The sequence below is a fragment of the Dendrobates tinctorius genome, unplaced genomic scaffold, assembly GCF_039654945.1.
Source record: "Dendrobates tinctorius isolate UK_male_01 unplaced genomic scaffold, ASM3965494v1 ptg000214l, whole genome shotgun sequence".
NCBI classification, from domain to species: Eukaryota; Metazoa; Chordata; class Amphibia; order Anura; family Dendrobatidae; genus Dendrobates; species Dendrobates tinctorius.
In genome coordinates, this window is record NW_027361881.1 from 2,078,909 (window position 1) to 2,104,692 (window position 25,784).

General features: G+C 49.6%; 1 protein-coding gene across 9 annotated transcripts in view; it reads right to left on the reverse strand.

Moving 5' to 3' along the window:
* Nucleotides 1-25,784, reverse strand: part of GSE1 (Gse1 coiled-coil protein) — a 337,588-nt gene that overhangs the window by 45,807 nt on the left and 265,997 nt on the right. Inside the window, exon 1 of one of the 9 annotated variants that reach the window (XM_073554900.1) lies at nucleotides 4,253-4,345. The exons of the other annotated variants lie outside the window; for them this stretch is intronic. Coding sequence (XP_073411001.1) covers nucleotides 4,253-4,259 — 7 coding nt within the window. The 5' untranslated portion in view covers nucleotides 4,260-4,345. Of the gene's footprint in view, nucleotides 1-4,252; nucleotides 4,346-25,784 lie in introns of those variants that run through there. 9 annotated transcript variants of the gene reach the window in all.

Consider the following 25,784-nt stretch of genomic DNA (forward strand, 5'->3'; position numbering starts at 1 on the left):
CTAACCCATCTTTCGGAGCAATAAGTGATATAAGACGCCGTCGTTTTTTCGGGAAAGCACAGCATTACTTGAGCGGCTGAAGTGATGGATGGGGAGATTGGTGCCAGGCCCCAATATGTCGCCGCTATTCCCATGCACATATCGTGTGGATTTCCAGCTATTCACACTGTATACATGATGCAAGTAGAATGTTTATAGCACGAAAACACATAAACCAGCACATATGATAAGAAAAAAAAAATCCCGTTTCCATGAGCACGAAGCCTCCTCGGGTCACCTCCACTGGTGTCTAATCAGGGCTGAACAATGGAGCAGTGAGAACGAGGCGGCTCCAGGCTGATGATCATCGTCCTGATAAGATGAAATCCACTGTAATCATCCACACAGCGGGAGCCTCCGACGCCCCTGGGGGAGCGCTGCAGGTGAAACCCAATTTACATCTTTATGTTCCTGCCGTCACCTGGATATAGGATCCCAGGGAAATAAGAAAGTGAAAAGCAGAACCCCCCAGTCACAGTACGAGCAGGGCCAGGCTGATAACAGGGGGCAATAGATTGTCAGCATTTCCAGGCCCATGATAGGTGAATACAGAGTGCACCATAATCATGTGCCACTATCCTGCAGTCAGCCTCCTTGTCCACTGGCTGATAGCAGGAAACAATAGCTTATCCCCCACCCCTGCGACTATAAAGCACTGCCGAGCGCATTAAGCCATTAGTGCAGCCATTGATGGTTTGTAATCCATCTGTCATCCACTGTGGGCCGGCGGCAATATCTCATGGAGCGCCACATGAGCCGTGAACGCTATCATCCCCTTCTCTGATCACTGCGTAAATCCTGGCCAGCACATCCAGGGGGCTCCGGGTTTTGCCACCAATGGACTGACCTTCACCTCCGCCTTCTCCCCAACCTCAGCCCGGCTAACCCCTGCCGCCAACTATCGAAGGGGTGAACAGATCCGCCAAGCAACACGGACATCTGTGCCAATCAATACCTGTCAGGGCAAGGCACGGAGGGCACAAACGAGCCCAGCGCCTGCGGATACATTAACTCTTACACATTCAGGTGTGCAGATGACAGCGACGTGACATTTCTAGAAGAAAGCTGCGTCTGCATCCTCATCTATAATAAGCGGGTGCAATAGACAAGTCCCTGACCGCCTCGCACCTGCGCAGAGGAGGATTCGCACACTTCTGTGCATGCACAATTCATGGCACGTCGTGGATGGAATATGTAATGCTTGGTGGCTGAGGGAGACACTCAGCAGGGTTAGGTGCCTCCAGGGCATGCAAGGGAAACGAACAGGGGTGGGGGCTGTGCTGCTTATCTGGGTGAGGAGCGGGGGCGCCTTCTCTTCAGCTCTCTGTCACACACATTCCAATTAACTTCTCCACAATAGGATCAGGAGAGCAGACACACAGCGGGTCTCTGGCATCTGTGATGTGCCCTGCAGGCAGAGGAGGGGGAGATGATGATGGGGGAACTCTTCATTTTAGGTCATGACTTGATATCTACCTCCCACCCAGCCGCTCATTCCCGGCCCCCCCACACAGGTGTATGCGAAGGTCTCGTACAACAGGGGGCAGAAGCTGAAGTGGCCTTTTCCTTTCCAATTTTGCAATATTCCTGGCTTATCAGCACAGTCTCCAGGATGACATTTTGATGGCCTACAAAACCCAAATGTATTGCATCATGGTGTAATCTGCGCTGTGCAGGCAAAACCTCCCCACCGGCTGTTATCAATGTGACCAGGCCATAAATCAGACACACTTCTGCTGACCTGATCAATCCGCTCATTGTTCCCTAATGTGCCCTCCCGCCACCTCCCCTTTCTTTTCATGGACACTCAATGAGGCATCTGGAGAATGAGGGGGTCACACGTGCAGGATCACCCAACGGTGGGCAGAGGGGGGCCCGAAATGTTAAGAGTCATTCATTTAGAAAACTATACGATGTGACCGATCGAAGGCCACCAAATCCTTAAACACACCATAGACAATGGTGACCAGAGAGGAGGAGAAGACAATGTGAGGGGGATATCCTTTGTCTAAATACAGCAAGGAAAATGGCAGCAAGGGCTCCGGACTCAAATCTGGACCAAGATGCTGTCGCTTCACATCCAGAACCTTCCTGGTTAAATCAGAACCCAAGGCCCTTTCACATCTGGCCAAGTAGGAATCCAGAGGTGAGTGTGCCCTGACGTGGACCTCCTCCCATACGTCCAGAGGCGATTGTCCCTTGACGTGGACCTCCTCCCGCACGTCCAAAGGTGAGTGTCCCCTGATGTGGACCTCCTTCCACATGTCCAGAGGCAAGTGTCCCCTGATGTGGACCTCCTCCCACATGTCCAGAGGTGAGTTGTCCTCTGATGTGGACCTCCGACATGTCCAGAAAGTAATAGCCCCTGATGCGGACCTCCTACATGTCCAGGAGGCGAATGTCCTCTGATGTAGACCTCCCACACGTCCAGGGAAGAGTATCTCCTGATGTGGACCTCCGACATGTCCAGAGGCAAGTGTCCCCTGATGCGGGTCTCCGACATGTCCAGAAAGGAATAGCACCTGATGCGGATCTCCGACATGTCCAGAAAGGAATAGCACCTGATGCGGACCTCCGACACATCCAGAGAGGAGTATCCACTGATGTGGACCTCCGACACATCCAGAAGCAAGTATCCCCTGATGCGGACATCCGACATGTCCAGAGGTGAGTATCTTCTGATGTGGACTCCCGATATGTCCAGAGGGGAGTATACCCTGATGTGTACCTCCGACACGTCCAGAGGAGAGTATCCCCTGATGTGGACCCCCAACATGTCCCTGTCTCCCACAATATGAAAAATTGTGGTATACGATAGGGGGGAAGAAAACATACAGGGTGCAGAGTCCTCCTCAATTGTTTAGCGAATTGTCCTGATGTAGCCAGAAATAGGCCTCCAAAAGTCCAGAGATGGGTGCTGGACAGCTCCATGGTCCTGGCATCAACGTTGCCTAATCTTAGACATTACCCAAGGGCCGTACATCCAGCATCTTTCCACTTTATTTACGACTCTTACTTGTTGATTCGCTCCTTTTTCTTATATCAGGGAGGTGTTGAAAGCTGTTTGGTAAATTATTGTTGGCACGTGGGTCTTCTGCTGGCCCACCATTCGTTAGGACATAAACGATACATATTGTTGGGGACATGCATCTTATTCTCTGTGATATCACTGCATTGGGACTATGGTGGCATATTGTATATATCACATTATTGTGTTGTGTGTGTCGTAGCACATGTTTGAGGGATGGGGATGAACACAGGAGTAGAGGCGTTATTTCTTGGGTCGCTTTTTAGGCTGCTAGATAGGGCATATATCGAGGGGCCTACAGGGACCTCCAACCACCCCTTTACTTATGTATCCTGTTCTCATCTCTACATGTGAATATATGTACACACACTTTTTAGTTTTTTTTATGCATATCGATTACAGTATTTACTATTTTAAATTAGACTTTTTTCCTATGTTCTTTTGAAGCCCCAAACCTTCGTGAGCTCATCACCATTGCTGCTCGGTGGGGTACACGCTGCCTAGACAGCACAAGCGAGCGAGACCTCTGTACCCCACAGGTCACATGCATTTGTTGTTAAACAGGAGCAGCTGGGAGGTATACGGCAGGATACGGCGCAGATTATCTGCTTTCCTAGATCACAATCTGGCCAAACATTAATACTTAATCATGAGTTTGGCGCAGACACCGAAGCGTGCGCTCCACCCAGTCACATGGGACACAGCAGCCATGTATCCCTCCAGACCATCACCACTCCCAAATGAACCAACACAAACGCCACGATGACAGATCTGCTGAGACGGGTCGCACCGCCGGGCGTCCGTCAGTCACAGCCGGGAGCATCCCAGGAGACGTTGGTGCCTGGTCATTGGGGATTGATTTCAATGACGGTTCCCGGGCAGAGGATGAGCGTTCACCTACAATTGTACGAGTCTATACAAGGATGGAAAATCTGCTGGACGTAACCTGCAATGGGTTAATACGCCGCAATTATACAACTGCTGTTAACCCTTGGTTCTCCAAGACTGCGCTCACACCTACGCACGAGACAGGCCTAGATCCTACAAGAAGATCGGGCAAGTAGGTACGTCCCCAGTAGGGATGGCAGGGACTTACAGTCCTACATAAGCCAGAAAATTGGAAATCAAACATCTGCTGCAAAAATAATACAGTGTCTGGAAGAATGAAGAAATAGAGGCGCTCACCTTTCATGACAAGCGATGAGCCTTTGTGTTACATCCCCCAGCGCAGAGCCATCACACACACAACACACCTAGAAGCACATGTCTCCTGAAGATTAGCAGCTCCAGGGTTCCCAGAGCAGATGACCCAGCCAAGAGGTGGAGTCTCCTCTCCAAACACCTGCTGCTGCTCCTCCACACACACCCATCCATGAGGAAGACTCCACCGCCCTCCCTGCAGCCAAACCTGTGGCCAACACTGACAAAAGGCATCAGATTTCAGCTGCTAAAACACAAACTCCCTCACCAGTCATTAGGCTTCAAAGGGATCTACATAACCCCTTGTATGGGGAGGAGATTGTGCAATTCCTGGAGGCGAAACAAAGCCCTACCTGGTGCCATCTGATGCCCACAGAGACAGAGACACTTGCCCCCTCCATCTCGCCTGCATTTATATCTGTTTCCCATCATGATGGTCAATTAGTAAAGATCTACAATAATATTCCGGCTGCAGAAACTGCTACAAACTATCATGGCAGCGGCCTCACCAAACCAACGTGGATGCAGGTCCGAAGCGTGGATGCAGGTCCAAACCAACGTGGATGCAGCGCGGCCTCCATGACCTCCACCAAATGTGGACATAGTAACTGATGATCTCACGGGTACCAGAGCCTTCACAGGGCCCAGTAATCATCAGAATGATCTATACCGATCTCTACGGGTTAAATTACAAGCCGTAATTTTCCCATTGATCACATCTTTTATGGTGACATGAAACACTTTCAGAAGGGCATGGTCCTGTGTACGGTCATAGCCTGTGCACACGATTGGTCACAAACCTGAAGGGTTTCCTGATATCAGCAAAGTGAATGAGAACCCTGAAGTCTAGTGCACTTTGCTAATTTGTGACTTGCAGATTTATATCTGTAACATGTCAATACTTTCAGCATTTTTGCTGCAGATTTCACCCATAATAATGAGTGGGGAAAAATCTACAAATAACGCATCAGAAACGCACCCATTCTGCACTGCATTCTTCATGCCATTTCTGCACTAAATACTTAACCTGACACACAGCCTAAGAGGGTTATCCGGTGGCATCCAGAGCACCTACGCACATACCCAAACAGGGTTATCCGATGCCATCCAGAGCACCTGCGCACATACCCCAAGAGGGTTATCCGGTGACATCCAGAGCACCAGCACACATACCCCAAGAGGGTTATCCGATGCCATCCAGAGCGCCTGCACACATACCCTAACAGGGTTATCCGGTGCTATACAGAGCACCTGCGCACAAACCCTAAGAGGGTTATCCGGTGCCATCCAGAGCACCTGCGCACATACCCCAAGAGGCTTATCCAGTGCCATCCAGAGCACCTGCGCACATACCCTAAGAGGCTTATCCAGTGCCATCCAGAACACCTGCGCACATACCCTAACAGGGTTATCCGGTGCTATACAGAGCACCTGCGCACAAACCCTAAGAGGGTTATCCGGTGCCATCCAGAGCACATGCGCACATACCCCAAGAGGCTTATCCAGTGCCATCCAGAGCACCTGCGCACATACCCTAAGAGGCTTATCCAGTGCCATCCAGAACACCTGCGCACATACCCTAACAGGGTTATCCGGTGCCATCCAGTGCACCTGCGCACATACCCCAAGAGGGTTATCCGGTGCCATCCAGAGCACCTGCACACATACCCCAAGAGGGTTATCCGGTGCCATCCAGAGCACCTGCGCACATACCCTAACAGGGTTATCCGGTGCCATCCAGTGCACCTGCGCACATACCCAAACAGGGTTATCCGGTGCCATCCAGAGCACCTGCGCACATACCCTAACAGGGTTATCCGATGCCATACAGAGCACCTGCGCACATACCCTAACAGGGTTATCCGGTGCTATACAGAGCACCTGCGCACATACCCCAAGAGGGTTATCCGGTGACATCCAGAGCACCGGCGCACATACCCTAAGAGGGTTATCCGGTGCCATCCAGAGCACCGGCGCACATACCCTAAGAGGGTTATCCGGTGCCATCCAGAGAACCTGCGCCCATACCCCAAGAGGGTTATCCGGTGACATCCAGAGCACCGGCGCACATACCCTAAGAGGGTTATCCGGTGCCATCCAGAGCACCGGCGCACATACCCTAAGAGGGTTATCCGGTGCCATCCAGAGAACCTGCGCCCATACCCCAAGAGGGTTATCCGGTGCCATCCAGAGCCACTCAGTGCCACATATCCGGTGAGCGGGGCTCTGCACAGTTGGCCGGTGTCGTGCGTGTGTCGTGATACCTGATGATTGTGCATGAGTCTCGGAATGTGTGCAGGTGGTAATATCACGTGCACCGCTCACATCCGATGGGGGAGTCATTGGTTCTGGATAATCCCTTCAATGCAGAACATTTTTGACAGCGCAGGGAGAAAAAAAAGGCATAAAAAAAGCGGATGCCGCATCACCAAGAATTATCGATGCTTCATAAAGCATCTCCTCTGTAAATACTGCAGGTAAGAAAACCTCATTGCAAAAGTGCACCAGAAAGACCATGTGCAAAATCTTCTCATAAACCTGCCCCCAACGAGATGTGCGCTGGCCGCAATATTGTACACGGTTATCCCTCATAAGTGGGAAGATGGAGACGATGGCGTGTAATTAACCAGCGCTGATCGGCGTCCGCTACGTGTACCTGGACCCACGTACATCAGATTTGTGGCACTCACGTCCATGGTCACCAGAAGCGCGTTCAGTCTGGACCCTTCTATACGGTCATCGGTGGAGGTCTCCGCTCGGGATCATCTCTATGGGTCGGATCAGTCACTCACGTCCATGGTCACCAGAAGCCAAGCGTTCAGTCTGGACCCTTCTATACGGTCATCGGTGGAGGTCTCCGCTCGGGATCATCTCTATGGGTCGGATCAGTCACTCACGTCCGTGGTCACCAGAAGCCAAGCGTTCAGTTTGGACCCTTCTTTATGGTCATCGGTGGAGGTCTCCTCTCGGGATCATCGCTATGAGTCTGACGGGTTGGATCAGTCACTCACGTCCATGGTCGCCAGAAGCCAAGCATTCAGTTTGGACACTTCTATACGGTCATCGGTGGAGGCCTCCGCTCGGGATCATCTCTATGGGTCTGACGGGTTGGATCAGTCACTCACGTCCATGGTCGCCAGAAGCCAAGCGTTCAGTTTGGACACTTCTATACGGTCATCGGTGGAGGTCTCTGCTCGGGATCATCTCTATGGGTCTGACGGGTCGGATCAGTCACTCACGTCCATGATCACCAGAAGCCAAGCGTTCAGTCTGGACACTTCTATACGGTCATCGGTGGAGGTCTCAGCTCGGGATCATCTCTATAGGTCTGACGGGTCGGATCAGTCACTCACGTCCATGATCACCAGAAGCCGAGCGTTCAGTCTGGACCCTTTTATACGGTCATCGGTGGAGGTCTCTGCTCGGGATCATCCCTATGGGTCTGACGGGTCGGATCAGTAACTCACGTCCATGATCACCAGAAGCCAATCACCAGAAGCCAAGTGTTCAGTCTGGACCCTTTTCTACGGTCATCGGTGGAGGTCTCAGCTCGGGATCATCTCTATGGGTCTGACAAGACGGATCAGTCACTCACGTCCATGATCACCAGAAGCCAAGCGTTCAGTCTGGACACTTCTATACGGTCATCGGTGGCGGTCTCAGCTTGGGATCATCTCTATAGGTTTGACGGGTCGGATCTGTCACAGGAGATCCACACCGAGTGGTTCAGTTTTCAGCCGTAACATGTCCGTATAATTCCAGCCTGGTTTAAGCCGGAGCTGGATTGAGCGGCCTATGTGGCTCTTGCGATTCCTTCTCATCCACTGGTGTGTGATTCCACCCGGCTGTGGATTCTGCACTTCAGCCCTGCTAGCAATGATCCTGACCGGCGACCACAAGGCGGGCCCCAATCAATGCTCCGCGCGCAGGCTGCACATTTCCAGTTGATGGTTTTGTCACCACAGAAGCCGCCATTATTGGCCTGGTATCGGCTGCAGGATTATATGGCTACAAGTTTTATAAATCAGGAACTGTGAAATTACTCTGCTCTACGCTTACATAGAAAATCCTGAAGTCTTTGTAATTAATCTAATGACCAAGCAAGAAAGCTACAAATGCTACACGCGACCCAAACCTTCCAGAAAATGTCCATGTCCAGCCCTAAAACTAGAGAGCAAGGTGTAGAAATGACAGGATCCAGGACTGCTCACAGCAGCCACATACACACAGTACTATTTAGTTATGGATACAGGGCGACACTGCAGCTCTGGCTTTCTCCACAGGACACACATCTCCCAAAAGGACCTTTATTCCACATCACACAGGCCAAAAAGCAGAGACAAAATGTAATACCACAAGACTCCACTGGTGGGCAGCAGAAAGTCATGGATCCTGCTCCGCGCTGGAGAAGTGTGAGCGCACATTGTAGATTTACATCCATTGTGGCCAAAGGCGGAGAGAGGAACACGATCATAATATTCATCTCTGCATCGGGGCAGTCGTCTGCCACCAACTCAAAAGGGCAACTTACAGGAAGTTACTGACAGTTTTATATTTCCATTTATTGTCTACATGAAACGGTATTCAGCTAACATGTCCTAATTCACTGAGCAAACCCCTCATAGACTCTAGAAGTAGTAGCAGGTCTGTCACCATGAATGGTCCCATTTATAAGATGCTACACAACCAGGGTCAGCAGGCATCCATAATTATACACAGCCTGAATAAACCTCCAGAGCTGCACTCACTATTCTGCTGGTGCAGTCACTGTGTACATACATTACTGATCCTGAGTTACATCCTGTATTATACTCCAGAGCTGCGCTCACTATTCTGCTGGTGCAGTCACTATGTACATACATTACTGATCCTGAGTTACATCCTGTATTATACTCCAGAGCTGCACTCACTATTCTGCTGGTGCAGTCACTATGTACATACATTACTGATCCTGAATTACATCCTGTATTATACTCCAGAGCTGCACTCACTATTCTGCTGGTGCAGTCACTGTGTACATGCATTACTGATCCTGAGTTACATCCTGTAATGTACTCCAGAGCTGCACTCACTATTCTGCTGGTGCAGTCACTGTGTACATACATTACATTACTGATCCTGAGTTACATCCTGTATTATACCCCAGAGCTGCACTCACTATTCTGCTGGTGCAGTCAATGTATACAGACATTACATTACTGATCCTGAGTTACATCCTGTATTATACCCCAGAGCTGCACTCACTATTCTGCTGGTGCAGTCACTGTGTACATACATTACTGATCCTGAGTTACATCCTGTATTATACCCCAGAGCTGCACTCACTATTCTGCTGGTGCACTCACTGTGTACATACATTACATTACTGATCCTGAGTTATATCCTGTATTATACCCCAGAGCTGCACTCACTATTCTGCTGGTGCAGTCACTGTGTACATATGTTACATTACTGATCTTGAGTAATGTATGTATAATGTATGTACACAGTGACCGCACCAGCAGAATAGTGAGTGCAGCTCTGTGGTATAATACAGGATGTAACTCTGGATCAGTAATGTAATGTATGTACACAGTGACTGCACCAGCAGAATAGTGAGTGCAGCTCTGGAGTATAATACAGGAGGTAACTCAGGATCAGTAATGTAATGTATGTACACAGTGACTGCACCAGCAGAATAGGGAGTGCAGCTCTGGAGTATAATACAGGAGGTAACTCAGGATCAGTAATGAAATGTATGTACACAGTGACTGCACCAGCAGAATAGTGAGTGCAGCTCTGGAGTATAATACAGGATGTAACTCAGGATCAGTAATGTGATGTATGTACACAGTGACTGCACCCGCAGAATAGTGAGTGCAGCTCTGGAGTATAATACAGGATGTAACTCAGGATCAGTAATGTAATGTATGTACACAGTGACTGCACCAGCAGAATAGTGAGTGCAGCTCTGGAGTATAATACAGGAGGTAACTCAGGATCAGTAATGAAATGTATGTACACAGTGACTGCACCAGCAGAATAGTGAGTGCAGCTCTGGAGTATAATACAGGAGGTAACTCAGGATCAGTAATGTAATGTATGTACACAGTGACTGCACCAGCAGAATAGTGAGTGCAGCTCTGGAGTATAATACAGGATGTAACTCAGGATCAGTAATGTAATGTATGTACACAGTGACTGCACCAGCAGAATAGTGAGTGCAGCTCTGGAGTATAATACAGGATGTAACTCAGGATCAGTAATGTAATGTATGTACACAGTGACTGCACCAGCAGAATAGTGAGTGCAGCTCTGGAGTATAATACAGGATGTAACTCAGGATCAGTAATGTATGTACACAGTGACTGCACCAGCAGAATAGTGAGTGCAGCTCTGGGGTATAATACAGGATGTAACTCAGGATCAGTAATGTATGTACACAGTGACTGCACCAGCAGAATAGTGAGTGCAGCTCTGGAGTATAATACAGGATGTAACTCAGGATCAGTAATGTATGTACACAGTGACTGCACCAGCAGAATAGTGAGTGCAGCTCTGGAGTATAATACAGGATGTAACTCAGGATCAGTAATGTATGTACACAGTGACTGCACCAGCAGAATAGTGAGTGCAGCTCTGGGGTACATGTGACATTAGTTACAATCTGGGTCTGAATGAAAACCCAATAAGGATTCAGGGGGCAGACCTGGATCCAACATTCTTTATGTCTAGGAGATATAAAGCCCTTGATAGAATAAGTATAAAGCTTCCCGATCCTTCATAAGCAGCCAGATGGGTTGGATGACGCGTTCCGGCCGCACGTTCCCATCTGGACTCCTCGTTCTGATTTTTGCGGTATGATTTTTTAGAATAATTGAGTTCCTGGCAATCGGCTCTCTCTTGTAAAATATGGACGGGCAGGGAGAGGGCTGACATCAATTATCCGGAGTCTGTGCTCGCAGTGTACAGATGGCAGGACCACGATTTATGGTCCATGGAAGATGGAGGGGAAGAGACACAGGGGATGAATCACGCTGATCACTGACTGCTCTCGGCTCAGTCCTCTGCTCTTCTTTTTATGGTCTAGGCCTAAAATGGATTCAGAGCAGACTTGAGGATGTAGGGGTTTGGGAGGTTCCCACATTAATGGTCTCACAGGTGGAGGTGGCATCCCCCACGCTTTTTCACTTTACCCACCGAGAATCACAGCGTAGCTGGAGAAACTTGTCCCAGACCCACGCCGGCACATTAATACAGAAACGAGCGCTCCACGCGGAGGACGGTGCGTCCAGACGAGCGTCACGGCTAGAGACAGAGCGCCTAATCCTCACAATTTTCAAGATATGTGCTTGCTGTCTGTGAACGAAAACATTCACTACTCACACCAGGGCTTTAAGTATCGGCTGAGGGTTTGTTACATTTGTGTCTAGTGCAGATCTATGAACTGAATAGTCTGGATGTAACTGTAACAGAGTCTCAGCTGTGGGAAGTACTTGGGCCTGTGCAAGTTTTCTCGAGGTTGGAGAATGGGTCTCACCTCGGCGGTGTTAGGATAATGGGTGCACGTCCGCCTTGGCTCACACACCTCTGACCCTCGGCTCGGCGACACTGATAATTTGGGGAAAATATTTCGAGGTTTGACAAGGTTATCGCTCAGAAGTGTCAGCGAGCGACTGATCGGAGAGCGGCAGATGAGGCGACACCTCTGAGCGCTGCGCCCCACGTGCCCCGTCCGGCCCTCACTAATGCAGATGGAGGAGGATGAAATGCCCAAGACTGGAGCTGTATTGCAGAAAGCCTGATCCTTTTTGTCTTCACAGCTGAAGGTTTGATACAATGTATCAGTGTAGACAGTAAGACGCAGCCTTGCTGTGCTCAGTGCAGTTTTTTCTCTCCAGTCATGTGTCCCCGCTGAGGTTTTCCTGAGTTTTAGACCCTTTTTTTTAGGGTTTCTGGTTGCTTCTTGATTGCTTTTGTGACGGTTGTGACCGGTGGGAGTTGTTTTTAGCATTGTACCTGCATGTCAGGGGTGTTGGGTTTACTACAGACGGTTTTCTGAAGTTTTTTTTTAAGCTTCATTTGATAATGAAGAATCTGTAGTCAGGTTTTGATGAAAAAAAAAAACCTCTGGCAAAATGCTGAAAAACCCAGCGGGCGTCCTCCGAGCCTCGAAGGTACCTGGTAATGTACAGGTCAGAGGGGAAACGGTCGGGTCACTGATTGGGCACTTATCAGGCGGATTTTGGATCAAATCCACCTGAAAAAAAATCCTTGTGTCTACAAAGCTTGCAATCCGGTGGAAAAAATGGGGTTAGCTTCCGATAACACGGCCTGCAAACTCGTTTTACAAACTTCATGGTTCGCTACAATGTATCATCCTTTTTAGCTCACAGAGAATTGGATGCAACTGACACGGATCCCCAGCAGTGGAGTAGAATGATGCCATTCAATGACAGCAAGCGGAGATGTTGAAATTAAAAAAGCAGCGGTCTATTTGGAAGGTTTCACTGTATGAGGACGGAGGTTCCTTTACCGTTCTCTGGACGCCGGCTTAGATACCAGCTTGGATGGATGTATCACCAATATCTCCAGAGCAGCCTACAGCCATCAATGGGTTACAGGGAAGGAGGATGCGGCAGTATACTGCCCCCTGGGGATGCCCTGTGGCTGATGAAACCCGCGATGATGCGTCTGCCTGTATTTACACAGTGGGTGTGGGAGATACTCGGCTGGGTAAACACGGATCTGCCATTGTTTGTGGGTGACAGGAAGCCGCAGACTTCACCAGAAAAGCTGAGGATTAAAATATGACGAGGCCTCCATCGCCTCCCAGGTGCAGGCAGGTCGCGGGGCTTAACGGGCGACGCCGGGTACACGCGGTTAACCTCTGCGATCCATGAGACCGCCATCATTAGGTGTCTCCATAGATGCACGGTCCGGGAATCCTGCGGCCCTACGTGTGCAATACTAGGGGATTGCTGGGACCTTTAGTGCCCCGGGTTAATCAGAGCGTCATATTTTCAAAGCTCCGAGACTGATCCTGACATCGGGGGTCACAAGTCCTACGTGTGAATAGAGCAGTAGTGAGCATGTGCGACCATGCGCTGTGTATAGAGGTGCTGGTCGCACATGCTCACTTCTTGTTTCTGGAGTTGGGTAGGGTCTCATTAAGCAGCCCCTGTCTTGCGGACAAATGTTAGTTACCCCATTTAAAGGGCTATTCTAGCAGAAGCTACTGACACATTTCACAAGGATCCTTTATCAGTGGGTTACCCCTTTAAGACGATCTATGCCTAATTCTGCATCCGAAATATCAAATGTAACGACGGTCCATATACCGTAATACAACTGCACCACGCCTTAAAGCAGTCTCACCTTTTATATAATGCTGCCATGCTGGGTGCCGACCCCCCGCCTCCCCCTCACCTCGGTTTTGCAGATATTTTCCATTATAAACGCTGATTCTTGTGGTTGGGGGGGGAGGTGACATCACCGCTCTTCATACACTCGGCGCATTGTTCTTGCCTTCGCGTCTCCGCTCTTTTCAGCCTCACACCCCGATACTGTGACAGTCTGGTTTGCATATACAATACGAGCCCATAGGAAAATAAAAAGGAGAACTGCGCTCGTCTTTATAAGGTGCCAGCGGAAATGGGGGAGAAAGCGGCGGCTTCAGCCTCAAGTGCGGTGCGGCTATTAACACCTTCTGGTGTGAAGACTTAACCCTCTCATTACCGGGTGTCACTGACGGATGGAGGAGCCAGAAATCGCGTCTCCTGCGTCTGCCCCCCCCAACCGCTGCAGAGAACCTCAATGTCACCCACGATACAAAACCGCGTGCCAAAACGTATTCATATGAATCTAGTGTGCGGGGCCCTCGTCTACAAAGACTCAAATGTATCTGGAATTACGGGGAGAAAAACTAAAACGCGTCAATTTCCCCAAATCTGTAACGCACCTAATAGGAAGCATAAGAATGGAAATGGCCCAGGATTACAGGATTAAAGTCACCGTACCCCGGCATATATTTTCATAGGAGGGTGGCCTAATGGGAAATTTAGAGACTTCACTCCTCAAGCTTTACACTGCAGCTCTGCTCCATTTGGGTACCCTGTCTGTTGAAACCTAAGGTTGTCTGGATGCAATAATGCTATGATATATTTCTCATATAATGCTTCCCCATATTGCCCAAATACAACCGTATAGAGTGTAAGAGGGTCTGTAACAAAGGAGACAAATACTGACACTCAGCCCTTACATGGTACGCCACATCCCATTGCCATATAGTGCCCAACTACCACTATCCACTCTTCGTATAATGCTGCCATATAGTGTCTACATGCCAATATATGTGGTATAAATGCTGTTAAATAAGCAAATAATATTCACATATCACTTACATAATTTGCCACATGGGCCAAAATATCACATTATAGTCCCCAAATAATGCTGCCATACTGTGCCAAAACACCACTCGGTAGTCATCAATAATACGGCTATGCAGTGACCACATATCGCCATACACTGCCTCCATAACACCGTACTGCTGGCATACAGGTGGAGCCCCCTACTGGCCACGCTGTCACCAAGGCCTGACTACAGCGGGTCATTAGGATGGGTGCAGCCGATGCTGGGGAGGCGCAGACGTCTCGTTACCATGTAGCCGCCCCGTCCTCGTGTGTTTTGTATATAATTTAGTATCGCCATATACACCGTAATAAACATCCGCATGTGGAATCCAGACACCGGCTCCTGGGAGATGTAATATAAATGAGGAATCGCTTCCTGGGTGATTGCTCGCTTCTTGGGGAGAGCGCTTATATGATGGAGGCAGAGGAGCGAGCGATGAGGGGGGAGGAGAGGCGCATTACTGATAACTGAAAGGGACAGACAAAACGAGCGGAAGATAATGGGGTGAACGCTTCACATCCGCACGCCCCCCTCAGAGCTGCACACCAAATGGGCCCTGGACCTCCGCTGTCTATCAGCAGCATTACGGAGGCAGCCGGCGCCCCATTAGTCCATTCAATTCCCATTGTCCCTCTCATCGATCACCGGCCATGCATCATTGATCGGGGAAATGACAACAAGCGAAGGAACAAGAGCTCGTTTATAGCTCACCAATGGAGGAGGGCAGCGCAGCCCGGACGTCGGGGGTCTTCAGGTGCCCCACGACATGTCTGATCATAGGTACCTCGGCACCGGCCGCTGCCCCGCAGAGAAGTCACGGAGATCAGCGACATGGCCGCAAAGCTTATTGTGGAAGGAAAAGTTCTGCACTTTGTAATAATGGACGGTTCTGATACATTGTAACAAACCCCTCCCAGTGGCAGCTAGATAGGATCAGGGGGAGGTGGGTGAAGACATGTCTATAGATATAGTGTAGGACACAGGTCCGACTCTCGCACCTGAGGAGATTCTATTATCTACACTTTTCTAGACTGATACAATGTCTCACACCCTCAGCTGTTAGCAGGGGGTTCACTCCTCAGATATAGGTGCCATAAGTATCTCCTATCATATGTAAAGCACGTCAGTGAGCGGCTGCAGCGGTATCCACCAGTCCTGGGTTATCTGAAGGGACACCCCCATCATCCCTGCAGCGGGGGGGGGGGGGGGGGGGGGTGTATTGTACACCAGTGTGGTCTCCATAGGTGTTATAACGGATCCCCAGGAGACTTATCTGTGCTTTTAATCCCTTTTTAGAGTTTCACTTAAAATGTATTACACAGTATGTAAGTAATCAGAGGCGATACAGCAGAATAAGCCCGCGGTGCCATGTACGAGGGTCAGCAGAGCTGGAGGGCAGGCGCGCAAGAAATATCGTGACATCTTGTGCCTGCACAACAAAAAACACTGCACCAACATAGCACCGGCCTGTGTGTCCCGGTGTCAGCAAAGCGGACTTTCCACCACCATTACCTCCCGCAACTCTTCCTTGCAGAAAATAAGACAATGGCTAGTCGTAAAAGACAGGTCTAGTCTGCACACAGGATAATAAATGGTCAGATCACAGGACTGGTCCGTACTTGGGGAAATGATAGGTTCAGTCTGTACTCTGAAAAACGACTGGTCATAGATGATGTGACAGGTGTGTCCTTGGGGCAATGATGGGTTTAGTGCGTACTCTGGACAATGGCTGGTCGTAGATGACAGGTCTGGTCTTTAGTCCGGACAATGACTGATCATAGATGATGGGTCTGGATCTTACTCCAGGCAATAGCTGTTCATAGGTGATGGGTCTGCTCTGTATTGTGGATGATGGGTCTGGACCTTACTAGGGACAATGATTGGTTCAGTCTATACTCAGGACAGTGGCTGGTCTTAGACAGGAGTATCCTGTACTTGGGCAGTGACAAGTTGTAGAGGACAGGTTTAGTCTGTGCTCAGGACAATCGTAGGTGACCGGAGTAGCTTGTATTTGGGGCAGTCACCGGTTGTAGAGGACGGGTCCGGTCTGTACTCAGAACAATGGCAGGTCATAGGTGACAGGAGTAGCTAGTACTCTGGGCAGTAACCAGTTGTAGAGGACGGGTCCAGTCTGTACTCAGAACAATGGCTGGTCATAGGTGACAGGAGTAGCTTGTACTCTGGGCAGTAAGTTGTAGAGGACGGGTCCGGTCTGTACTCAGAACAATGGCTGGTCATAGGTGACATGAGTAGCTTGTACTCTGGGCAGTAACCAGTTGTAGAGGACGGGTCCAGTCTGTACTCAGAACAATGGCTGGTCATAGGTGACAGGAGTAGCTTGTACTCTGGGCAGTAAGTTGTAGAGGACGGGTCCGGTCTGTACTCAGAACAATGGCTGGTCATAGGTGACATGAGTAGCTTGTACTCTGGGCAGTAACCAGTTGTAGAGGACGGGTCCGGTCTGTACTCAGGACAATGGCTGGTCGTAGGTGACAGGAGTAGCTTGTATTTGGGGCAGTCACCGGTTGTAGAGGATGGGTCCGGTCTGTACTCAGAACAATGGCAGGTCATAGGTGACAGGAGTAGCTAGTACTCTGGGCAGTAACCAGTTGTAGAGGACGGGTCCAGTCTGTACTCAGAACAATGGCTGGTCATAGGTGACAGGAGTAGCTTGTACTCTGGGCAGTAAGTTGTAGAGGACGGGTCCGGTCTGTACTCAGAACAATGGCTGGTCATAGGTGACATGAGTAGCTTGTACTCTGGGCAGTAACCAGTTGTAGAGGACGGGTCCGGTCTGTACTCAGGACAGTGGCTGGTCTTAGACAGGAGTATCCTGTACTTGGGCAGTGACAAGTTGTAGAGGACAGGTTTAGTCTGTGCTCAGGACAATCGTAGGTGACCGGAGTAGCTTGTATTTGGGGCAGTCACCGGTTGTAGAGGACGGGTCCGGTCTGTACTCAGAACAATGGCAGGTCATAGGTGACAGGAGTAGCTAGTACTCTGGGCAGTAACCAGTTGTAGAGGACGGGTCCAGTCTGTACTCAGAACAATGGCTGGTCATAGGTGACAGGAGTAGCTTGTACTCTGGGCAGTAACCAGTTGTAGAGGACGGGTCCGGTCTGTACTCAGAACAATGGCTGGTCATAGGTGACAGGAGTAGCTTGTACTCTGGGCAGTAACCAGTTGTAGAGGACGGGTCCGGTCTGTACTCAGGACAATGGCTGGTCGTAGGTGACAGGAGTAGCTTGTACTTGGGGCAGTCACCGGTTGTAGAGGATGGGTTCCGGTTTGTACTCAGAACAATGGCTGGTCATAGGTGACAGGAGTAGCTTGTACTCTGGGCAGTAACCAGTTGTAGAGGACGGGTCCGGTCTGTACTCAGGACAATGGCTGGTCATAGGTGACAGGAGTAGCTTGTACTCTGGGCAGTAACCAGTTGTAGAGGACGGGTCCGGTCTGTACTCAGGACAATGGCTGGTAATAGGTGACAGTAGTAGCTTGTACTTGGGGCAGTCACCGGTTGTAGAGGATGGGTCCGGTCTGTACTCAGGACAATGGCTGGTCGTAGGTGACAGGAGTAGCTAGTACTCTGGGCAGTAACCAGTTGTAGAGGACAGGTATGGTCTGTACTCAGGACAATGGCTGGTAATAGGTGACAGGAGTAGCTAGTACTCTGGGCAGTAACCAGTTGTAGAGGACAGGTATGGTCTGTACTCAGGACAATGGCTGGTCATAGGTGACAGGAGTAGCTAGTACTTGGGGCAGTCACCGGTTGTAGAGGATGGGTCCGGTCTGTACTCAGGACAATGGCTGGTCGTAGGTGACAGGAGTAGCTAGTACTCTGGGCAGTAACCAGTTGTAGAGGACAGGTATGGTCTGTACTCAGGACAATGGCTGGTAATAGGTGACAGGAGTAGCTAGTACTCGGGGCAGTCACCGGTTGTAGAGGACGGGTCCGGTTTGTACTCAGGACAATGGCTGGTCGTAGGTGACAGGAGTAGCTAGTACTCGGGGCAGTCATCGGTTGTAGAGGACGGGTCCGGTTTGTACTCAGGACAATGGCTGGTCATAGGTGACAGGAGTAGCTTGTACTCTGGGCAGTAACCAGTTGTAGAGGACGGGTCCGGTCTGTACTCAGGACAATGGCTGGTAATAGGTGACAGGAGTAGCTTGTACTTGGGGCCGTCACCGGTTGTAGAGGATGGGTCCGGTCTGTACTCAGGACAATGGCTGGTCGTAGGTGACAGGAGTAGCTAGTACTCTGGGCAGTAACCAGTTGTAGAGGACAGGTATGGTCTGTACTCAGGACAATGGCTGGTAATAGGTGACAGGAGTAGCTAGTACTCGGGGCAGTCACCGGTTGTAGAGGACGGGTCCGGTTTGTACTCAGGACAATGGCTGGTCGTAGGTGACAGGAGTAGCTAGTACTCGGGGCAGTCATCGGTTGTAGAGGACGGGTCCGGTTTGTACTCAGGACAATGGCTGGTCATAGGTGACAGGAGTAGCTTGTACTCTGGGCAGTAACCAGTTGTAGAGGACGGGTCCGGTCTGTACTCAGGACAATGGCTGGTAATAGGTGACAGGAGTAGCTTGTACTTGGGGCAGTCACCGGTTGTAGAGGATGGGTCCGGTCTGTACTCAGGACAATGGCTGGTCGTAGGTGACAGGAGTAGCTAGTACTCTGGGCAGTAACCAGTTGTAGAGGACAGGTATGGTCTGTACTCAGGACAATGGCTGGCAATAGGTGACAGGAGTAGCTAGTACTTGGGGCAGTCACTGGTTGTAGAGGATGGGTCCGGTCTGTACTCAGGACAATGGCTGGTCGTAGGTGACAGGAGTAGCTAGAACTCTGGGCAGTAACCAGTTGTAGAGGACAGGTATGGTCTGTACTCAGGACAATGGCTGGTAATAGGTGACAGGAGTAGCTTGTATTTGGGGCAGTCACCGGTTGTAGAGGACGGGTCCGGTTTGTACTCAGAACAATGGCTGGTCGTAGGTGACAGGAGTAGCTAGTACTCGGGGCAGTCATCGGTTGTAGAAGACTGGTCCGGTCTGTACTCAGGACAATGGCTGGTCGTAGGTGACAGGAGTAGCTTGTACTTGGGGCAGTCACCGGTTGTAGAGGACGGGTCCGGTTTGTACTCAGGACAATGGCTGGTCATAGGTGACAGGAGTTGCTTGTGGTTGGGGCAGTCACCAGTTGTAGAGGACGGGTCCGGTTTGTACTCAGGACAATGGCTGGTCATAGGTGACAGGAGTTGCTTGTGGTTGGGGCAGTCACCAGTTGTAGAGGACGGGTCCGGTTTGTACTCAGGACAATGGCTGGTCATAGGTGACAGGAGTTGCTTGTGGTTGGGGCAGTCACCGGTTGTAGAGGACGGGTCCGGTTTGTACTCAGGACAATGGCTGGTCATAGGTGACAGGAGTAGTTAGTACTCGGGGCAGTTACCGGTTGTATTGGACGGGTCTTGTCTGTATTCGGCTTTGTTTTTTCTGGTATTTGAACAGGTGAGGAGCAGACAGGTGTGTATTGTGGAGGGCAGAGTACAACCTGCGGCCGCCCCGACGCTTCTACTATTGTTTTATGTCACATGTCTGTTTACAGATCGTTGTCTTAGACTCAGGGATGACTGACACCATCTGTCAATCGTAAGCCCCTCTATAACACGTCAGCGACCAAGTTCAGTTCATTGCCCTGCCTGATTTTGTTAGTGGGGTCCATTCTTTTTCACATGTCTCCATATTAAAGTCGGATGTACGCGGATGAGCCGATCAGACCAAATACGCGCTGTGTACAGGGAGTGACGAAGTGTACGTGACTGTAAAAAAGCATCCTAGAGAGAAGCCCTGAGAAGACTGTGTCCAGGACATCTGAGAATGTAAAAGAAGCTACGGTGTACAGCAGAGGCCGATCACAGACATCAGACTACCCGGCAGACGCTGCCGCAGCAAGGGTTGCAGAGACATTTTTGCAGGTCTCTTACATAGGGACCAGATAGCTGGGCCTCATTCTTTACACAGAGCAGATGTGTCGATCTCTAGTAAGGATCAGATAAACATTGTCCAATTCTTCCTCCGCTGCCCTGTAGATCTAAGCACCTTACACCGAAGACCCCCTTATGGTGAATTATCTCTGCATTCCCATAAAGCCATGGAAGGCGAAACGCGCTGCGCACCCGTGACATTGCCTCTGAATTCCCGCATTCACCCTTGTTTACTTACGCTCCAGGAAATTGGATTTATGTTTGAGTGACTTAATTGCTTTGTTCGGTAAAGGGACGGCTAATCGCTCGCTTTGACCACTTGATCTCTTAAAGGCAAAGGTTCTGAGGAGAAGGGGGAAGAAAAAAAGGGAAAAACCTGACGGCAGATGGAAACGTAGAACGCGGCAGCTTGCTGTGGCCAAACCAATTATTTATCTAATTATGATTTACCACTTAACCACATGATCTTTCCGCAGAGTAGTGGGCAATTAAAACCAGGGTGATTATGTGGATTATGCTAATGAGCTGGATGCAAGTGAGGAAAATTGGAGATTACATATTGGCACAAGCCGGGTGCTGGCACTGATCGGAGGGGAGCAAAGGACAAGAGAGGTTACTGCAACAAAGGCCGGCACCAGGTGATCGGGACCTGAGCAAACACCGAGGAGATCAGACAGAAGACGGATAAATAGAGTATTGAACCAACCGGCGAGATCACAGCGCGCCGGCGACCAGAGAGCAGAGGCGCTGCCACCGAGGAGCGCAGTTTATTAAACTCACTCCGGGGTCACACGGGGTTCAGCTGCTTTGGGCAACACAGCAATAATGGCTTCCATAATCACACAGGGAAAGGTCGTGAACAGGATGCTTTGTGCGGCAGGATCTGTTCATGTGGAAGACGAGGCGGGCGGGCGGCTGCACACAGGGGTCTCGCTTTTTGCATTAACTCTGCAAGTGCCAGCAACGCATGCAACGGCTGCAATGTATGAAGCATGACGCCATTATATCACGACGCGTGTCATCCTAGACCTCCGGCGCACATGAGCCACTAATGGAAATCTTATAATACCTCAATACCTGGATCCCAAAAGAGATGGAAGAGAGCGGTCTAATGTTACCAACGGCCATTTACTCATCACTACGACTCCGCGCAACGGAGAGACCATTAAAGTGTTATTTCCACAGGGTTGAGCACAAAGCATTCAGGGTCTCGGGGAGGACAATCAACCCACGGCAATTTGTGAGAAATCCCGACTCTTGTGTTACCATTCCTTCCTAAATATAGGAAATATCCTGGCTGCACATCTTGTAATTGGATCCCCTGTAGGGGGCGCTAGCTACTTTTATCCAGGACTACACATCCCAGCATTTCTTCTCGACTAGAAACAACAGTGACCATTCTACTCCATGATGGATCTACTTGCTACGATGTGAGAGCATAGGGGCATCATTCCTGCTTTGTGTGGCCCATAAGAACATGGCGGACAGGAAGTCAGGTAGCTACTTCCTGTCCCGGAAATGTAACTGCACAACAAGCACTTACAGTCCAGAGAAGGAGAGCGCCAGTGTATACACGGCGGAGGAAAAAGAATCCAACCAGGTGCAAAATCTACAAGAGAAAACCTCCAAAACCATGGGCGCCAGTAACCTCATGAAACCCAGCCCCTAAGATCAGACCTGCCTCACCGGCCCGTGTCAGGGTGCTCATATCCTGCTAAGAAAAACCGCAAGGTCATCGAGAGATTATAGGAGGACGGCGGCCATAAACGTCGAGATAAGAGCAACACACGAAGGTCAGGGGAGAGCTGTGCGTTTCTCTGTGAAGTGGATGGCTTCCTCCTCTCCTGCAGGGTATATATATACACACACATACTCACACGTATGTATGCAGCAATTTGGGGGGCTTTGTTCCACCTCTAGGAATGTACGGTTCTGAACAATTTAAATTCAAGCAGAAATCTAAAAGATGGTGAGGAACTGAAACAAAGTTTTGTCTTTTGTACATTTTCAGCAGATCGATGTCCTGATATATCTATAAATGGACCCAGAACCAACAGCAGCAAGAGCCGTGTTTCCAGCATGTGTGGTATCCATTGTTTGCATAGATGCCACGCGCACCCACAATATTCTGTGCACATGGCCCAGATTTTAGCAGCAGCACAGGAGACAAGGGCCAATACAAGTCTACGAGTCTGTGTAACACACGTACAGCACACAGATGGCAGCAGTGTGCAACATCGAAAAGTACAGAAGCTTTTTCACTTCTTATTCCTTTGCCATAGTGGTAAGCCACTGATGGCCACACTGATTCAAAACACTTATAGCACACTGATCCAAAACACTGATGACACACTGATCCAAAACACTGATGACCAATGACCCAAAACACTGATGTCTGCACTGATCCAAAACACTGATGGCCTCACCGACCCAAAACACTGATGGCCTCTCCGACCCAAAACACTGATGGCCTCACCGACCCAAAACACTGATGGCCTCACCGACCCAAAACACTGATGACCTCACCGACCCAAAACACTGATGGTCACATTGATCCAAAACACTGATGACTGTTATGAATGGGTCACCGAGGAGGAAAACTAAACAAGCTTAGTCACAGAAAACCAGAGAGGTTGGTAACTATGCAGATTGCAGACCCCTGATCCTAACCACACAACTAGCAGCAGCCGTGGAGCGTTCCTACGATGAATCTAGACGCCTCGTCACAGCCGGAGGACTAAATAAGCCTAAAGCAAGAAAAGGGGAAATCTAAACTGCCCCAGAGCAGACCCCAAAGGAATAGACAGCCCCCACACATGTATTGACGGTGAAACAAGATGAAAACACAAACACAGGCAGGAAAATAGTCTGAGCAAACGATGGGGCCCAAACTAACTAGAAAGGATAGGAAAGGAAAGACACTGTCCGTACACTGCCCAAAAAACCCTACAAAAATAATGTCCAACACTTCTGACAACAAAATTAACACTGAAGTCACTAGACTTCTCCCACTGTATCAGCACTCTGAAATATTATGAGACAGAGCAAAAAAGAGGCCAATCTAATAAGGGACAAAAAGCAAATTGGCAAATACAGATAAGTAAGAGTGGAAATTCAGCACAGCCCCAGCGGGGGCTGGCTGACCACACAAAAAACTGAATAGACCAACAAAATCAAGTGTGAACATTAGCAGAAACACTTAGCTTGAGATGACTGGAACAGAGCTGAAAAGCCAGAAGGAATAACCAGCACCAGAATAGGGCGTCGGCTGTCTTAAATCCAGTCTGAGATTCCCGAGATCCAATCGTTCTCCTCATCATCAGGTGGCAGATCTCTACTAATTAAATCAACCTCACTACCTCCTGTTACCACCAGAGGGAGCCCGGAAGGAGAACTCACAACTGGTAGACCAGAAAATGAGTTCACAACAGATGACCTCACTGACCGAAAAAACACTGATGGCCGCTCTGATCCAAAGCACTGATGGCCTCACCGACCCAAAACACTGATGGTCGCATTGATCCAAAACACTGATGGCCGCACTGATCCAAAACACTGATGGCCGCACTGATCCAAAACACTGATGGCCGCACTGATCCAAAACACTGATGACCTCACCGACCCAAAACACTGATGGTCGCACTGATCCAAAGCACTGATGGCCGCACCGACCCAAAATACTGATGACCACACTGATGACTCCGGTACTGCTTTTTTCCAGTACCAGTTTTATACGGACACGTGAAGGGGCCTAACAGGATTATAGTCTGCAACTATCGGCTCCTCCTCACCGCGGCAAATATCATGTGCATAGGACAGCAGGACCGTCCATCCCAACAGACACAGCCAAGGTCACGACCAAGGTCTGCGCCGGGGGTGTGCGTCCCACTATCTCTATGCCCTCCGGCTCAGGATTCCTGGTGTTAGGAGAGCCGGGTGCCAGGATCAGAAGGGTAAACAGCAGCTGCTTATCTTCACCCTCCTGCCTGGCAGACAAAAGATTTCCATGGCAAATGTAACCTGACAAACAGTGGCAGCTTTAATCTGCTGAGCAGGGAGAGGTGCGGGCAGGTCTCTTTAAAGACAATTAATCAAGGTGCAGGTACCAGCCTGACCCAGACAGAGAAGATAAGGGGCAGCAAACGTCTCCGGACTGATCCGGCCATACACAATGCATAAAACCACGGACATCAGCAATGACGGCGAATCTGCGCCAAAAACGCTCTCATCCAGCAGCCAATAAAATAGCCAGGTCATGAAACAGTGTAACGAACCCTGCCGCTGTGTCAGACATGATAAGCTGGATGTAAGCATTCAGGAATTTCATTCACTGGCAGTAACCAGGGATCTTGAAATTGCTTTATCCCATTATATATCTGATGTCGCACTACAAGTTTCAGCACTAATGTATCCTTGCGTAATATCTCATGGTGATAGGGCAGCACGGTGGCTCAGTGGTTAGCGCTGCAGTCCTGGGTTCGAATCCCACCAAGGACAACATCTCCAAGTAGTTTGTATGTTCTCCCCGTGTTTGCGTGGGTTTCCTCCAGGTTCTCCGGTTTCCTCCCACACTCCAAAGACATACTGATAGGGAATTTAGATTGTGAGCCCCATCGGGGACAGTGTTCAAAATGTGTGCAAACTGTAAAGCACTGCGGAATATGTTAGCGCTATATAATAATAAAGATTATTAGAAAGATTATGGCGGCACAGTTATCTAGCAGAGTAGTGTAATATCACATACAATTAGGAGGCTCCACCAACAGGATAAATGTCCGCTATCCATCCTCCACCACAGTGGGGAGCTGGGGATTCATAGCGGTCTCATAAATTAGACTGGATTACATAGTAACATAGTAATTAAGGTTGAAGGGAGACTTTAAGTCCATCTAGTTCAACCCATATCCTATCCTAACTTGCCCTAACATGTTGATCCAGAGGAAGGCAAAAAAAAACCCATGTGGCAACAGTAAGCTTCACATTGGGGAAAAAAATTCCTTCCCGACTCCACATACGGCAATCAGACTAGCTCCCTGGATCAACGCAATATTAAGGAGACTAGTGTATATACCCTGTAATATTATACTTTTCAAGAAAGGCATCCAGTCCCTTCTTAAATTTTAGTAGTGAATCACTCATTA